The sequence below is a fragment of the Pyricularia pennisetigena genome, chromosome 2, assembly GCF_004337985.1.
Source record: "Pyricularia pennisetigena strain Br36 chromosome 2, whole genome shotgun sequence".
Lineage (NCBI taxonomy): Eukaryota > Fungi > Ascomycota > Sordariomycetes > Magnaporthales > Pyriculariaceae > Pyricularia > Pyricularia pennisetigena.
The window spans coordinates 3,992,612-4,010,280 of record NC_043741.1 but is presented as its reverse complement, the minus strand read 5'-3'; the positions used below and the strand labels follow the sequence as shown (position 1 = coordinate 4,010,280).

The window sequence follows — 17,669 nt, the reverse complement described above, 5'->3', positions numbered from 1 at the left end:
TATAAGACAAGATAAAACAGAAACAAGAAAAAAAACAAAACATACCTCGGGTTTCTGATTCATGGAACCTTGGGACCTTTTTTATCGTTCGAGCAACGTCTATCGGCGTTGATTTCTTTTCTTTTTTTTTTTTTTTTTCAAGATTGCATTTGGAAGCGTGGGTCTGCGGGCGGCTATGTTTTTGGTTTTGGATTTTGAAAATTACCCCGGGACATACCGAGCAAAAAAAGGGGGTTGGAATTGGAAATATTCATTGCATTTACAGGGCCAATTCAGCTAGCATATAAGGCTATCGTAGATCACAGACAGGGAGAGATAGACATCACATAAAGCATTGACGATTCCTTGTTATCTGCTGTCTCATCGCGTTTTGCTTGTTCGCATTCACGGTTGTATACAGGCAGGATTGCTCCAACTTAATTGGTTACCATTTGCCACTGAGTGATTTTCTAAAACTATAATTCATCCTTCACCCTCTCGCCCGCCTTATCCTCATCGCCGGCAGAAGAGGCCGCCTGCTTTGCTGCCGCCTCTGGCTCCTCCCACATCCGCTTCTTGGGGTTCATATCGGATGCCGACTCGTCGTGGACGTCTTGACCTTTGACACTTTTGTCGGTAGCCCTCTCGGAGTCGGCCTTGGCCTCATCAATAATCTTACCAACCTTTTCAGATTCCGACCCCGGATCTGAACCTTCCTTCTGACCAACATCTTCGACCCCTCCCACGCGAGCGGTCGGCACACTTTCCGCGCCCCCCATGTCAACCACAGTCGCACTCCCAGCCGTGCCCGCGACCTCCATGCTCGCTCCGGAGCCGCCCAGACCCTTGCTGACGAGGGACGCGCCACTACCGACGCCTATGCCGAGCAGCCTCAGCGGGAGCCAGACGAACCACCACATGGGTCCGTAGAGCAGCCTCCGGAAGACGAGCCAGGCGGCCGTGGCCAGCAGCATGTAGAGCGCCGTCTGGAGGTACCACGTGTCCGACTTTTGCGACCTGAGCAGCGTGCCCAGCAAGTCCCTCGACGCCGCGAGCATGCCGTCGAGCCCAGAGTACCGCTGGTCAAGCTCTCGCATGGCCGCCGTGCTCTCCGCCAGCGCCTGCGCAGCGTATGCCGACCGCGCCAGCTCCGCAGCCATCAGGTCGTGGGTCCTGCGGAGGGACGATGTTACGTTGTGCGCGGCGCCGACAACTCGGTCCTGTGGATCGTTGCCGACGGTTGATTTTTGCTGGTGGTGTCGTCGTCGTGGCGGCGGCGGCGGCGGCTGCTGCTGCTGTTGCTGTCCGTCCTGTTGGTACAGGGCTGGAGACGATGCGTCGGAGCGGCTCGGAGGCGGCGGAGCGGCATATGATGCGACGAGCATGGCCCGCTCGGCTCGTTGGGCTGCCGCTAAACCTTGACGTGCTGAGAGCTGCGCCTTGCGGAAAGAAATTCGGCATCTGCGTTGGGTAGAGCAAAGAAGGTCAGGATCCAAACGAAACTAGACAGCTATCCCCTTCTGGCGAGGATGGCTGGATCACCTACCGCTTGAGTTCGGCACCCAGCCTGTCCGCCGATTCGCGCAGGCGGTTCCTGTCCTTCTGGGCCTCACTGCCATCGCGACCGGGCTTGAGGTCCGCTACCTCTTCGCGGAGGAGGTCTAATTCCTCCTCGGCGTCACGGAGGCCCTGGGTGATCTCGACGCCCAGCTCAGCGACCACGTTGCCGTCGTCGTAATGGCTGTCGGACTCGTCCCCGAGAGGGACAGACCCCGGCTGCAGCTTCAGGTTGCCCAGTCGGTCGATCAGGGTCCGTATTTGGGAAGTCGTCTCTTGCAGCTGCACGAGGCGTTCCTGGAGCGTCCGCAGCGACATGGTCTTCGCTTTTACCGCCACCACCCCGCCTTCTATTATGGTGCAGCGTTGTTTGATTCTCTGTGACTTTCGGGATTCAACAGCCTATTATCGCGGTAGATATTGCAGATTTGAAGAAAGTATTATATTTGGTTGTTCCGTTTTCTTTGTTTTTTTCTTTTATGGCAGATGCGGTGTTCTCTCTCGGATGCTCCCGAAATATTCAAGGCCTGCCAGTGACGTCGAGAACTGCTTGCGGAGTACGTGCATGTCCTATTGTACTTCGTTTGATCGATGTGGCTCAAACCTTCTGCCCCTAGTTCAGACGGTGGGTCCCAGCGCGTCTAATCTGTCAAATCAGGTTGCACCATTACCACCTTGAATCCCTCGCGCACAGGTACAGATCGCTTAACGAGCAGTACGGTGGTATCCACTCTGCCCGTCTTTGAGATTTCCAATCGACACCAGCAGTGCTAAAGTGTTGGTTAATCGTCTCATCGCCAATTCATTCCACACCCAAGGACGCAAGGAGGAAGAAGAGGATTTAAAGACATTGGGACCAAAAAAAAAAAAAAAAAAAAAAATGAATCGCTTTGTCACAGAGGTCAAAACGCAGTTCAACCCCTTTGCCAGCAGTGCAAGGGCGGCGCGCCTTTTCCTGGCCTACCTACCACCGAATGCACGCGCCTCTGGCATGAATATCAAAACCAGTCTGCTACCAAAGACCTCGACAGAACCCCCCAAACTGCAGGTCAAATTCAGTATGCTGCTGCCCTTTCGCTGCCTTTCTTCAAGAAGCCCCCGAACGTATCGACTGACCCAGCAATTGCTATACAGAGGACGGTACCGAAATGGACCTCGACTGCCAAAAGCTCGGCATCAAGGGAGTTCTCGAAGAAGTCAACCGCCATGTACGACAACTCGAAAAGGCAGACTCTCTGTCGAGCTGATCACGATATCATAAAACGCGATACCCGATACCTCTGAACAAAAAAAATAAAAATAAAAAATTCATCACGCGCGAGTCCCGAGTCTCGGGGGGGCTTTTACAGCTGCTTGCCTACACCCTCACTCGCCATCTGTACAACATTCTGTAAAAAAACAACAAAGGCATGAGCATCAGGAGTTGAAATACACTGCGCATTTTTTACTCGATCTGTGGGGGATACTGTGGCATGTGCCTGCTGAAGGAATGAACTGCAAAATGCAGGGACCCGATCTAATCACCTAGTGTACCTGGATGCGAGGCTCCCATCCAAATTTCCAAAAAAAAGAATATTTTGATGCTTATTTTATTTGTCTATATCGACGATCATCAACATGACACATCTCGATCATTCGTCTCTTGATTTCATATGATCTAGGCAGAGGCACCGCTGATGAAGAACCACTTGTCGATCGAGGCATCAATTTTGGCAGGAGGAAGCTCCTCGTGGGGAGGCAGAGGAGGAAGCTGCTCAGCAGAAACACGGCTAGGCGACTGCGAGACCGACAGGTTGGTGGTGGAGACGTCACCAGGCTGAGTCTTGCCCGTGATGAGCTTCTCCCAGGCCTCGGCACATTCCCTGATCACATCCATGGCGTACCTGCAGAGAGAAAAACAAGCAATGTTAGTGCGTGTGGTTTACATGAACGAGAACAACTAGAAAAAGGAGGCTTCGGTCTTACTTCTTGTTCTTGCACTCGCCGGTGAATGCGAACTGGTTCTCGGGCTTTCCGTCAGGGATCTTGTAGATACGGAACCACTCGTTGGTGGCACGGAGAAGGCCGGGCAGGTGGCGCTCGACATCCTCAACGTCGTTGAGCTTCGAAGCCAACGGGTCGTTCACGTCAATAACAATGACCTTCCAGTCGGTCTCCTCCTCGTCAAGAAGGGCCATGACGCCAAGAACCTTGACCTGCTTCACCTGGCCAGTGTAGCCAACAAGCTCGCCAATCTCGCAAACGTCGAGAGGGTCGTTGTCACCCTTGGCCTTGGTCTCGGGGTGGACAGCGTTGGGGTCCTCCCAGGTCTGCCGCGGAGCGAGAGACATAAAAGGTCAGCAAGACGTCGTAGGATCGTTGAGCTGTCCCGACAGACAGACGCGCCAACATCTCATGCTGTCTTACCTGGGGGAAGGCACCGTAGTTCCAAAGGTATCCCTTGTGGGGGAAGCAGTTGCGGACGTAGCGGAGCTTGCCCTTCTTGATGTCCTGCTTGATGGGGTTGAGGAGCTCGTCCTTGGAGATCTGTGACGTTGAATTGGTAATTTTGCGCATGAGTGAGTGTCTCGTCGAGGCGGTAAAAGCACATCATACGTCTCAAGAGCTCCGAGCACGCACCTCGAGTTTGGCATTGGTCCAGCGGGGGATCTCAACGACCATGTTCAGGATCGTCTGCTCTGCGTTGGCATAGAGGGGAATGTCGTGGAAGGGCGAGACAGGGACGCCATCCTTCTCGATATAGACGCGGTGCTCGAGGGTATTGGGAGCCGCAACCTTGCGGACGGTGTACTGAGACGCCATGTTTGCAGAGCTCGTCGTTGATGCAGACGAGGAGAGGTGTCGGGCAATCTGTGCTGTGCGGAGGGACGGAATCTTGACTGCTGCAGACTGCTTGTTCTGGAGCAAGCTGTTTTTTATTTTTTTGGTGGGTTTGTTGAAGAATTAGTGAAAAAGATAACACGACAGGCAGGACACCTATAATTCAATTATTCGATCGCCACTCCTACTGCACACACTGAGGTAGGTAGGGTAGGGTAGGTAGCTGCTAGCTCCCGATGGGAGGAGGGGCTTTCGAACCTTGAGTTGGATGGAGGGGCAGTAGCACCGTTTCCCGGCGCCGATGACGCCACCTTGAATCCCATTGCCTGATTGGCCAGACGCGGGCCCAACAACAGCAGATGGCCGGCAGTCGCTTGTCGAGTTGGAAAGCTCCAGTCCGTAAGTGGAGACCTTGATGAGGCCTGGCACGTGTTGCGAAGTGCCCGAATGGAGATTTGACGAGAGGTCGGCCGTAGCAGCGTCATGGGCATGCAGGAAGACAGACAGACTGCGTGCGCGCGTGGCTCCGAACGATCTCTGGGGGTGCTACAGAAGGATATACCTATTACTCGAGTTAGTTACCTGTACAAATAAATCTACCTTGGGTAGTCAGGGCCCGTCCAACGTCGCGTCATGACCGTGCATCCACCGGCGCGGACATATGCATCCATCCGTCCGATTTGCAACTACGGCAAAAGGTCCGACTTGGATTTCGTTATTGCCGCAACGCTCTTATGTATTGGGCTTGCATACATACCTTTGTGTTGGCTGAGATAGATTTAGGTCAAAATTTGCTTACTACTTTGCTGGTCTGGGCTTCGCAACCTCGGACTGAGTTCGATTCTGTTTACAACACAAGTCTATAATCGACGTATTAATACAGGTACAATACAAATACAATGATGTACAAACAAGAAGGTAGCTGCTGTTGTCGCGGAAATCGCTCAAGGATTAATTCATAGCAAAAAAAGAAAAAAAAAAAAAGAGGACGTGATTTAAACACAGGGTAAATCATCATCGATACGATCCACTAATGCTACAGTACGCACCGTACCTAGCCTGGTTGTGGCTTGCCCCTGTCTACCTAACATCCAACGTAGCCGAGGCTTTGTCGAAGTTGTAGCATTGACCACCAGTAAGTTAACGACAGTCCCTCACTACCCTAACATTGTACCGTTATTTACACCAAAGTATCTTGATGCCATGCGTACAATGACTTGTCTGTTAAAGACATGAAACTCACGCTTTCTCACTATGTCTTTTTTTCTTCTTTTTGTTTGTCCAAGGGTATCGTGCTGTATCTAACCACATTGCAAACTGTGTCTGAACTTCAACTTCAAGAAAACCCCAGGCCATTCCATTTCCCGCAAAATTCTAAATTCTGTATTGTATATCCGTGCTGTTCGCTGTACTTGTTAAGCTGGCCACAAGCTTACCCGCATGCACAACATACCATCCTTACAACTCAGCCCTTTGCCCACGAAGCCTTCATCGGCGAGGTAGGTTGTTTCTGTTATACTGCGCTCCGCCAAACGCAGGTCCTCCGTTCCACCCTTGGTGAACGCTCTTTTGCACAATAGCCGCGGCTGCTGCGTGCGCCATCAGCCGCTCCTTTTGCCGGTGTCTTTCCTTGAGGTACTGCGCCGCCTCAGGCCTCATGCGTAGGATACGGAGGATCATATCGTCCGATGGATCTGCCTGCGCCTCCTTCCGTTTCTCCTCCTTGGCCTTGCGCATCGTGCCTAAATTGCGGCTCATCATGATGCTCTTCCCCCGCCGTATAGTCCCCATGCTCGCGAAAGCAGGCGCAGCCGCTGCTGCTGACAGCGATGCAGGTGCCGACATTCTGTTAGAAGTGTTGGCGCTATGCAGTTGCTGCTGCGCGCGCTGAGCCGTTGCCTTTGCGATACCCTCCGAGGTTCTGATCAGTGCGGCCGTATCTTCAAAATAAAAGAAGTTGAGCGATGCCAACTCATGCCACTTAGGCGACTTCAGTATCTCAGCTGGCACACCCATCGCCACACCATGTTCGTCTGCTGCGTTGAAGAACTCAAATAAGAGTTCAAGCCACTTGTAGACAACGTCAAGCTCGGTTTGCGTCAATGGTTTTTGACTCGATGGTTTGTCCGATAGTGGGGGCACCAAGAGGTTTTCTATCGCCATTAACACTTCTTTCCACAGCCGCGTCATGACTGCAAGCATGGTTGCATCCGTCAGGGTCTGCTTCATGACGGCGAAATTGTCGTTGAAGTAGTCGAATAATGGCTTTAGGGCATTCTCAATGTCTGCTTGTGTTAGAGGTGGCAGTCTCGCCGTTCGCTTTTGCCACAGCGATGCGACCGACGATGCAATGCCGCGGTTGAGCAATGATTTGAGTGCGTCATGAGAGAGGGAGGCGTTGATGTGGGTTACGAGCTGGTCGTCATGTTAGATAGGGCCACGTGCCATATCATCAATCAGGTCGAAATTGGTAGCTTACCTTGTCTGTGACCTTCCGGACCATATCTCGCTCAGTCCTCTTCAAATGTCTAAAAGCCTTGGCAAAGTAGAATTGGATGTCGTCGCGCTCGCCCTCCATACTGACCCGTATCAGCAGTCTCCCTTGCGTATCAAGATCAAGCCAGAATTCACGAGGCAGGTAGTCGGAAAAGTGCTTGGGATCAAGCTTTAATGACGTACGCCCCACAAAGTCATGGTCACCAAAGGTATCATAGTCCCAAATGGTGGCGATGAGATTCAGCGGGCCATGCACCTCAATATCGACCGACTCGTCCCAACGCGGGTTCAGGTTCCTCATGACGATCCTCGTTTTGGCCAGTCGCTTCTGGTATTCGTCGCATAGCACCACATACGGGTCGCTTGTTCCCGTGGGGTCGCACGCTTTCAAGTCTTCGGCCTCTACGATTTTGATCGTGAATGTGTACCTCGAAGTCTTTTGGAACATTCTGATGGGACCATCCGCCTTGAGCAGCACATCTGCGCAGCCATCGGCATTAACCAACTTCTCAAGCTTGTCTAGAGCTTGCATCGCATATTCAATATTGTTTAATTTGACAAAAGACTGTGGGAACTTGTGTCAGCACTGCTCCGTTCTCGTGACTAGCCCGGACCAGTCTTTCTCACCTCAGGGTAGAATTGGAACGGCTCAGCCTTTTCTTTCGTGCTCAATGCATCCTTGGCGTACTGCATGAACCTTTCTTGCGTCGTCTTGGAGGCTGCTGCCGCCGCATCCTGCGCCGAAGCGCGATCCATTTCTCTTGAGAACCTTTGATCGACTATCTCACAGTAGCGTCCGATGCCGGCCGCAAACCCTTTTGCAAGTGCCGTCATGAAGCGAGCATGGTGCACATCGTCATCCCATCCCAGCTGGAACACTTGATCAACTGTCTGGTTGAACATGGCAAAAATGTCCAGGATGGACACGCTGTGGCGTTCGTTATCGGAAGCAATACCGTCTGGGTTCCGAGTCTTCACTTGGAACTGGTCCTGTTTGACAGCTTGTTCGACAAATTCCTGCAACCGCTCCTCTGCGGATTGGATCCACCTCCATACAAAACCTTGCAGCAAATCCTCAATCGAGAAGAAGAAGGGCTTCGATGGTAGAGCCTTGACATGGATCTTGCGGATCTCAACCAGCTCCTTGTAAAGATCAAACCCATCCTGCACATGCACCTCCTCTTTCCGCTCAGTGTGCACGGCGAGGATTCGTTCGACTATGGCCTTTGCGTCTTCCTCAAACGTAGGGAACATGGTCTCAACCAGAACGCCAAAAGGAGACGCCCCAAGTATTACAGGATGCTTCCTAAACTTCTTTTGGACCCTTTCGCAAAGGGCAACAACACTTTGACCAAGCTTTACCACGTGGCTAAAGTCCCAATCTTCCTGGCTCTCTGGCAGCTCTGCATCCAGATACGAGCGGTAAACAGCAGCAGCATTTTTGCGAAGAGCAGCCGAAAGAGCTTCGGCGTACTCATCTGCATCCTCCTGCCGCTGCGAGAACGCTTCGTCGCTGTGAATATTGTTCATGATAAACATGAGCGGCTTGGCAAACGAGGGCGGCTTGTCCTCGTAACATTTGGAAAGAAGTTCAAGCATGTCCCGTAAAAGGGCATCATTGAGACTGTGAAGCAATGTTCGATATGCAGAAGTGTCTGGGATGCTCCATTGGCTTCTTGGTATGTGCATCAGAGGATCGGTGTAGAACATAATGTGAGGCGGTCGTTTCACCTCAGGGGCAGTCTCCTTGGCAAATTCGAACGCCATGGTCAATTCTTCGATGGACACCTGTTGTTCAAGGAAATGCTGGCCCACTACCTCCATGAAAGTTATGTGTCGAGTGTGCTGTGGCAGTCTCCATCGCAGCGCCAGTTCAGCGAGAAAGGTCTCGGACTGTACGGAGAGTAGAGAGCATGGGGCAGAGGGGTCTGGGTGGAGGAGGTCGTGCAACGTCGTCAGCTGGAGGACTTGCTTGTAGCAGTGTCGAGGGTCTGGTGGGATAAATGTGTAGCTAGGCTCATCCACACTGCGTATGCTGGACGAGTCGTCCAGGGAAAGCGAGCCAAGACTGGGAGAGCCGTCGAAACTGAACGGGGCCGATGCAGAGTCGGGGCTTGTTACCAGCCTTCCAAGGTCTGCAAATGCCTGGTCTTCGTTGTAGTATGATTGTGGTCGGGTTGGCAAAGGCTTCTCAGCACTAGTTGAAGCTGATCCTGCGAGATCTGGCCGGGCATTAATAACATCACTAATCATAGCTGCCAAGAGCTTGCCTTCTGCCTTCTTCCACTCTTCGTAGGCGTCGTCAACATCGAAGTCCTGCCGCCGCAAGGCTCCGTTCATGCTGGCATTCATCCTCTGTTGGTATGCTTTGAAGTCCCTTACACCGTTCTCGGCAGTCCAGAGCGAACGGTTTGAATTAATATCTGCCTGGACCGTTGCTAAATCTCGTGCAAACACATTTGCAACGAACTGCACCATGGGCATGTCCTTGACATCGTGCGTCAGGGGAATCTCGACCTCAATGGTCTTGTGCTGCGCATCTTGGCCGGTGTCGAGATACAGGTCCTTGTCGTTATTTATGAGCTTCTTCTCCAGAGTTGCCAGGCGATTCATCAACTCGGGCCTGTCCCGATCACTCCCATGATCGCGGAGGACGGCCACGACAAGCCGCACAAAAAGAGACAGATGCCTATCAACCAAGACGCGCCAGGATTGATCTTCTGGGGTTGTGGCACGCGCCTGTGCTCTGTTGGCAGAGCTATAAAATATGAGAATAAGAGGTTCGAGCTTGCGGTCCTTGTCTACAGACCTACGAAAGTCCTGAGCGGTGAAGGCAGTATACGCTTCTCCAAAGGTTCGCTTGACAGCAGCATCGCTGTAGCCAGGCATGCGCTCGGAGCCAGTTAGAACGCCTTCCATCCTCTTTTCGAGAGAATGGCGAAAGCTGTGCGGCAGTTTGACGTTGCCAGAGCTTGTTGTGCCCGTAAACTCTCTGATCAGGTCACCGACGCCCGAGGCGTGTATTCTGGACTGTGGCCTTGAAAGCTTGACATATTCTTTACGTTTCTTTTTTGGCTGCAGCAGGTAGTTTAGGTATGCGACTCGCAAGGCATAGCTGTAAACCTCGTTTGGCGGTAGAGGCCCTTGGCTAGCTCGCGAGCTGGCTCGGGCTCGGCGCTCCCCATCTTGTATGCTCTGGAGGCGCCTGGACGGTTTCCATGACCGAGTCGAGGCGGTGGACATGTCGGACGGTAGCAGTTGATCGATAAAGTCGGGTTGTAGTTTGGGGGGGAGCGCAACGGTAGAAGGGGGTTTGCCCAGGAGCCAGAAGCGAAGGCTGAGGGCAGGCCCCGGTCCCGATCAGACCATAAAACCGTCGGGAGGCTTATTCGGCCGCCGCTTTCGTTGAGCAATCGAGAGTGGCTGTCATGAGAAAAAGGCCACGATACCTAGGCACATTGGCGACAAGGGCACATTGACAAACACCTGGAGCCCAGCCTAAACACGCATAACCAGAAGGGCTTGTTGCCTTTGGAGCATCAATTGATCCCAAAGTGGGTTCCACGTCCAAGTTGCTTGCAAATGGGGGGAGGGGATGGATGGATTGGCCGTGCCGGCCTCCAACGTCATTCCAAAATGACAGGCGGCCCTGTGGGACTATGGAATAAAAGCGGGGCATGTTGTTCGGCTTGGGCGACATGTTTTACTGACTGTAGGGTTAAAGCGTCCAAACCGTGTGGCCGGTCCCTAGACGTCCACTGCTGGGCTAGTTCTGGTCTAGTCTAGGTTTAGTTTTAGGGGTAGTTAAGGTTAGTTAGGTAGCTACGTATCAGCTAATCAAGTGATGATTTCTATTTTCATGTTGGGTTGAATGTTAGCGTCACCTCCGTACTACAGATAGACACGTCCATGCTTGGTCGGGAGGTAGGCTTGAGACCAGCAAACACGCTACTCTAAATAAATATGATAACTATTTTGGTTGAATTTTTTTTTCTCCGCGAGACTGTTGCGCTCAACAAAAACACTTCAAGAACATTCTGCAGAATTACTTCGTAGAATTTTGGTCCCACGTTTGAAATTTCTTTATCTACCATAATAAACACAAAAAAAAAGTCCAACATTGGATCCATTGTGCATTTTGGAGGGTCAGGTGCACCTTCCCTGGATGGATCATAAGGCTGCCTGCTTTGCAGCTGGGCAGTCTTATTCGCCTTCGGTTTTCACAAGCACTAGGTCTAGAAACAAACAGCATCACGGGCAGTAGCATGATGTAGGTATGGTACGCCGAAAACTTTGATGAATGTTTAACGCCCGGGGATATCAGTACGTAAGGTACCTACCTACTGTGAGTATAGCGTTTCAGTGATCAATACGAGGAGGTGGTATGCCCAAGACTGTTGTTTCCTATTCATTGTCTTGTGTGCCCCAGTGCTGCGCCACTGGCAAGACGTAACAGCAACATGCGGTATACGATGGACTGATTTATTGGAGTTGGTTGGTTGTTATCCAAAGTTTTTATCTTTTTCTTTCTCGCCGTGCAGGTATCATGCTCTACGCAAGGCGTCCAATTTTTGGGCTCATGTGCCCTCGCAGCCTTGGGACAGCTAGCCTAGGCTATTTATTATTTATGATTTATAATTTATAATTTATTAGACGTAGCTCCTCACCTACAGGTTGGTAGGTGCTGAGAACTCTGGGTTGGTTGCGTCGGTCTCTTGCAAGAATCTGCAGGTGCGGGTGAGTGAAGGAGTTGAAACATGTGTTCAGCCTTCATGAGCCAGTTAATCCTGGGGTTTTGAAATGCCCTATTGCTTGGCTACATCGTACATGGGCCCCAAAGATTACTACCCTAGGTACCTATGAATCCCAGGGAAACCTTGGGAGCTACCTCTTCGTATTTAGGTTAAAATCCACCGACAAGGACCGGAAAAGGCAATCCGCAGTGACTGATCGCATTCTGCGACAGAGCCCGCGCACACGGCAAGGCACTGCCCTCGTAAATCAAGTTCGACTGTAGGCTACAGCATAAATAAAGTCGAGGATTCCGCAGTCTCGCCAGTCAAGGCCACGTAGGTCTTTGTACTTAGGCTACCTAGAAGGTACCAGGTAGGTAAGGTACCTAACATCGACACAAGGCGGGTGGGCAGGCAGGCATCGGGCGCTTGAAGCAAAGCCCCGATTAATCCCACCCCAATTTGCGTTCCCTTACGAAGTACTTTCCCAAGGTAAGCTTGTTGCGTACAGGTACTCGGCAAATTGCATACCGGGCTTTTTAAATGGAGCACAATACGTAGGTGAAGTGGTGCCCAAGCAAGCCAAGCGGCCAAGGTAAGGTACCTCGCTCACCTTACCTAACCGAATTCTTACGCAAGGTTCCTTACGCTAGCTAGCTGAGCGGGCGGGGTGGGTCAAGTCTGCCTGTTATCCCGGATTTGACGTGAATTGGATCGAGTGAATCAAATGCGATTTCTCCCCCGCTGGTCGCTGGCAAAAGCCGTGGATGAATTAATACTTTGAAATGCTTGCAAGCAAGAGCCAGCCATGCATACCTAGACCAGAAAACAGCTGGACTGAGTCGCACGCTGTTCTCCATTACTAGACTCTAACTCCCCGTCTTGCATCTTACTTCTCTTGTCGCTGGCGGCGCCCTTGCGCCATCTCCCGAACCTCTAAATAAATCTACCTGCACAAACCAAAGTCCACAATAGGCACAGGCAGGCGACATCGAAATCCATCATATCTTTGCCCGCCCGGCCGGGCTTGCAGCACGCAACCATAGCACGCACCAGGAAAGCCGACGACGACAACAACAAAACACACAACGATGGGTAACGTCACAAGTCGCCCCGAGGAGCCTGCTGCGCTTTATCTCCGGGATCAAAATCGATGTCAGTCTACACCTTATGCCCTTAGCATGGCCGTCCGACGTGCGCCCAGACTGCGCTGTGATCCTTGTTGCACTGATCTCGGCGTACCCTGCCTATCTACTTAACTTACCAACCCCATGTTACGTCCGTTGGTGCGGCGAACTGACCAACAAACCTTGAGCCCTTGTAGTGTCTATTTCATCCGTCGTTGTCTCGTCTCCGCGCAAGCGCTCCTCTATCAACATAGTTCCCAATGCTTTCCCTGCCACTCGAGTCTCGGCTTCTCGTTCTCTTGGCGATAGTTGCCCCGTCGAGTTCGTCCAGGTACGCCGCCGCCGCACCTCATCGTACCTCACCTCTCACCCGCCGTCTACGACTGGCACTGCCTGATCTTCCCGGGTTGCTGAGGCTGGTATTTGGTTTGTACTAACGCCGGTCGCTCTCATCAGGACCCAGAAACGATCTCGTCAGGCGGGCCGCCGCACTTCATCATCAAGTTCAACAGCGACGATGAACTCAACTTCAACTTCACATTCGTGATACGGCAGACCCCAGGTGCCCCGAGTCCAACCTCCGCCGCCAGCTTGGACGTGGCCGCCGGCACTGCCTCAACCGATACGCACGTTAACAACCTAACATTTGTCTATGCCTCTTCCGCCAAGGAGGTAGAAAACCTCGTGACGAGGGAGTTCCACGCCGATCCGAATCTTCACAAGAATTCCAATGTCGAACTCGTGGGGGACTATTCCACAGATGGGAGCCCGTCAATATCATTTGAGTGGTCATGGAAGTGGAAACCACCAAAGATTGCTGAAGACAAGGGCGGAGGCTGGCGCAATTCCTGCAGCGTATGCAATACCATGATCCATTATACCCCCTTACCTGCTGGCGGTTTAGGTCCAGCGTCTGGGTCTTTTTGCTGATAAGCTCCCTGTTGCATGCAGTTTGTCGAGTATGACCAGCGTGGTCATCGCTTGGTCTCCTTGGCCAGTTTCGCTTTCTGGGTATCAAGTAGGTGGATGCATGTTTTCGAGGATGGCGTCGTTAAACCCCAGCTGACGCTCGTCTAGATTCTAATGGCTACATGAGCCAGCCCAGCTCGCCCTCGCCTCAGTTTTTGCTACATGCCCCGCCTAGGATACGGGTAGCGTCGTCGCAGTCCGTTGAGTCGAGGATAAGTGCTGCGGATATTAACGAGCCTGTGTCCCCTCGCACCAACTTCAATGCAGACTCACCGAGTGACGTGCTTCCACCTCCATCCACGACCTCTTCTGAGCCTGTCAAGGTCGACGTGGCATGTCCAAGGCCGGGCGAAGACGTAGCCGTTACGGATGATGGGCCTGTGTTTAGGGCGACCATCAAGGCGCTGGAGCAAAAGACGGGCAGTATGCGGACGCAGATGAAGCGCCTGATCAAGAAGGCAGAGCAGGCGCAGACCACCCAGGCGGAGGCCAATGAGGCGTTCATGGCATTTGTAGATGCCCTGAAGGAGGCATCGGCTACCAACACCAACGCCGTGCAGCCCGCGATCGACCATTACTTTGACAAGATAGCTAGGGAAATTTTGTTTTACGAGAGACAAAATGCTGCAAACCTGCAGAGAATGATAATCGAGCCGCTAAACAGGCTGTATACGATGGATATCAAGCAGGCCGAGGCCAAAAAACGAGATTTTGAGGAAGAGAGCAAGGACTACTATGCCTACGTAGGCAAGTATTTGGGTCAGCGGTCCGATTCGGTCAAAACCAAAAAATTGGTTGAGAGCGATAACAAATATCAGGGTAAACGACGCAATTTTGAGCTGAAGAGGTTCGACTATTCTTCATTCATGCAAGATTTGTCAGGTGGGCGCAAGGAGCAGGAGGTCCTGTCTCATCTCACAAAGTACGCTGATGCCCAAACGAAGGGGTTCTTGTCTACGGCCAAAAAGGTCGAGGCTCTCTTGCCGCAACTGGAGGCGTTATCAAATGAAGTACAAGAGGCGGATAAGGAGTATCAGTATCAGCGCAGAGAAAGGGAGGAAAAGCGCCGGGTTTTGGAGAAGAGCAACGGGGCGACCATGGAACCGGAAACACCTCTCACTGCAGCCATGCCAAGTGTCGCGACACCGCTCAACGGAAGCACGAATTCAGACAGCGAACTTGGAAGGGCAGACAGCACCGGCTCACAGCTGCGCACCGTACCGAACAGCACCACCTCTAGCAGCACGGCCGTAGGGGATCTTTCCAAATCACCTGGCAGCTTTAGCCATTCGTCTGTAAATGTAGGCAGTCCCCCGCCGCCCTCCAAGTTCAAGGGAATTCGCGATCTGGAAGAGCGAGATCCGTCGCAGTCTGCCATCTCGGACAAGAATGCAGCGCAGCGCAAAGAAGGTCTGTTATGGTCCTTGAGTCGACCAGGTGGTCATGTAGACCCGCGAGCGGCCTTGAACAAGCAGACCTGGCACAAGTAAGGCCCATCCTATTCCATCCTATTCCATTCTTTTTTTTTTCGGGTTATTGTTTCTCAAACAATAGCGGTGAGAGTTGTTCGGTTAACCTATGAATGTGCTTTCACAGATTCTGGATAGTTCTAGATCAGGGTAAACTGTCGGAATACAGCAACTGGAAGCAGAAGCTGGACTTGCATATGGACCCAATCGATCTCCGCATGGCTTCAGTCCGCGAGGCCAGGAACGCCGAAAGACGCTTCTGCTTTGAAGTCATCACGCCACAGTTCAAAAGGGTCTACCAAGCGACGTCCGAGGAGGATATGAACAGCTGGATCACCTCCATCAACAATGCGCTGCAAAGTGCGGTTGAGGGTCGAGGTGTCCGAGACAAGCCAGTCCAGTCAGGCACGGACCAGTCGGCTAGTTTCCGAAGAGATATTGGTTCCATCCTTACCGGGAAAAGCCCCTCGCTCGGGCATGGGCACGCTGCCAATACGTCTTCTTCTGGGTTCCCCGCCCGCCGAACCACGGTCGGTGGCGCGCCGAGTGGGCATCGCGTCGGCTCTGCAGGCAGTCACGAGGAGAACCCGGACAAGCTACTCCAGGCTTTACGCGAGAATGACCAAGGCAATCTGTGGTGCGCGGACTGCGGGTCCGGGTCCAAGGTTGAGTGGGTGTCGCTCAACCTTGCCATCATCCTATGCATCGAATGCAGTGGCATTCACAGGTCGCTCGGGACGCACATCAGCAAGATCAGATCTCTAACACTCGATATCACGTCGTTCCGCACTCCCGACATTGTCGAGCTGCTAATGCTTGTTGGTAACCGCGTTGCCAACATGATATGGGAGGCTAGGCTTGACCACTCGATCAAGCCAGGACCTCATGCTACCAGAGAACAAAGGCTCAAGTTCATAACCATGAAATACGTCGACAGAGCATTTGTGGATCCCTTATCGCCCACCACTTCCCGCTACGCCACAGCCGACGAGACCTTACTTGCTGCTATCAAGCGCAATGAGATTCAGCAGGTCATTTATGCCTTGGCTTTGAGGGCAAATGTAAATGTGACTGATAGGTCTCGTGGCACACACGCCATTTTCTTGGCCCTCGCCGCCGCAGATCCGGCCTCTCCGTCACCCGTGCCCTTGTCGACCCCGAACGCACGTGTCGATGGTGAACGGACTACTCCCTTCCCCGTCGCAGAGCTCTTGATTCAAAATGGTGCCGAAATACCGTCCACCATGCCGGCCTTCCCTCTTAGTCGCTCCGCACAACAGTACTTGGAAGCTAAACGCGGTCGCAGCACGTCGATATCGATGGTCGGCAACCAGCAGACCGTCTCCTCGACGATTCAGGATCTTAATCAGGCCACTGCTGATAAACTGGCCCGTGAGCGCGAGGCACGACTACAGAAACGAGTTAGTGCCGGTGGTCGGCTCGCCAAATCGCCCATACCCGAGAGGTAGGGTTTACATGGGCTGGGCTCGTTGCGTGGCAGTCCGTCTGAACGAGGATGGCAATTGCACATAGGAGCGGCGGCCAGTGTATCGTCATCACCGCCGCCGCGTGGAAGGCGGAGTCTTGGCAGCTTCAGGCGCAACCTTTGCTCCAATGTTAGAGGGGATACCAGGTCACATCCTTGAAGGGATGACAGTACACTGCCAGTCCTCCTTGTATAAATCACGATATCATACTCTGGATACTACTTGTGGTCATTCTCTCTTTTTCGCGTATTTTCATGTCGGTATCGTCTTTACTCTTCTCTTGCTATTGGCAATGGTGGGGATTGGTTGTTTCGTTTTGGTTCATCCAATGTTTATTTTTTGTTATGGGTGCCGAAGAGGCACCCTACGGCGATCCTGGTCTGCGTTTCTTGGTGGGCAATACGATGAATTTTGGGCATTGGGGTATGGGTGGGAGGCGCGGACGTCCTTGTTTTTGGTTCGAGACTTCTTGGGGCGCTGGGAGATATATATATATATATCGTAATGCGGCACAAGTCTTAATACGATGTCACGATTGTGAACATGATGTCTTTGTTTATATGCTTCGAAGCCAAGTCGTTTTCATCCTTCTCCTTTCCTATTTTCTTGGGCCTGTTCTGAACCTTGGTGGCTATATCTTACCGCTACAAAAGTCTGAAAAGTGTCTTGGTTTACGTGGGGGTAAGAGCCTAGGTCATAACAGGCATGGGAATATGGGCGGGAACGTTTATTGTGAGTTTTTTTGGGAGAAGACCTAGTTCTCTAAGCTATAGTTTGACTTGACATGGTCTTGGCCTGCGTTACTAGACATGTTTTTTTTTTTTTTTTTTTTTTTTTTTTTTTTTTTTTTTTTTTTTAAAAAAAAAAAAGCGTTTTCAATAATACAATTAATTTCTGGCGGCCACCGCACATGATAAAAAGAAAGAGCGAGCTATGAACAGAACCCGAGGTTGATAGCAACACTACATGTAGACCAAATCATTCGCATCATGCTCAGGTTATGAAGAACTCCAAAACTTAATATTCCTCTCA

The 17,669-nt window shown here is 52.0% G+C and overlaps 4 protein-coding genes across 4 annotated transcripts; 2 read left to right on the top strand and 2 right to left on the bottom strand.

Moving 5' to 3' along the window:
* Positions 1 to 455: 455 nt before the first annotated feature.
* Positions 456 to 1,854, bottom strand: PpBr36_01119 (uncharacterized protein; the record flags this gene model as incomplete). Its single annotated transcript, XM_029888308.1, has 2 exons — positions 456 to 1,440; positions 1,526 to 1,854. The coding sequence occupies 2 exons, from the start codon at positions 1,852 to 1,854 to the stop codon at positions 456 to 458; spliced, it is 1,314 nt and encodes a 437-aa protein (XP_029752360.1).
* A 562-nt stretch (positions 1,855 to 2,416) lies between these two features.
* PpBr36_01118 (uncharacterized protein) lies at positions 2,417 to 2,783 on the top strand (the record flags this gene model as incomplete). The annotated part of the gene is made up of 2 exons (XM_029888307.1): positions 2,417 to 2,594; positions 2,671 to 2,783. 2 exons carry the CDS (start codon positions 2,417 to 2,419, stop codon positions 2,781 to 2,783), a joined length of 291 nt encoding a protein of 96 aa, XP_029752361.1.
* Positions 2,784 to 3,193: 410 nt separating this feature from the next.
* Positions 3,194 to 10,188, bottom strand: PpBr36_01117 (uncharacterized protein; the record flags this gene model as incomplete). The annotated part of the gene is made up of 7 exons (XM_029888306.1): positions 7,480 to 10,188; positions 6,836 to 7,417; positions 5,876 to 6,771; positions 4,156 to 4,444; positions 3,943 to 4,062; positions 3,502 to 3,845; positions 3,194 to 3,419 (listed from the first exon to the last, which is right to left on the bottom strand). Exons 1-7 carry the CDS (start codon positions 10,093 to 10,095, stop codon positions 3,194 to 3,196), a joined length of 5,073 nt encoding a protein of 1,690 aa, XP_029752356.1. The 5' UTR covers positions 10,096 to 10,188.
* A 2,488-nt stretch (positions 10,189 to 12,676) lies between these two features.
* PpBr36_01116 (uncharacterized protein) lies at positions 12,677 to 16,619 on the top strand (the record flags this gene model as incomplete). Its single annotated transcript, XM_029888305.1, has 6 exons — positions 12,677 to 12,740; positions 12,910 to 13,043; positions 13,169 to 13,567; positions 13,664 to 13,730; positions 13,790 to 15,167; positions 15,278 to 16,619. 6 exons carry the CDS (start codon positions 12,677 to 12,679, stop codon positions 16,617 to 16,619), a joined length of 3,384 nt encoding a protein of 1,127 aa, XP_029752357.1.
* Between the last annotated feature and the right edge of the window lie 1,050 nt (positions 16,620 to 17,669).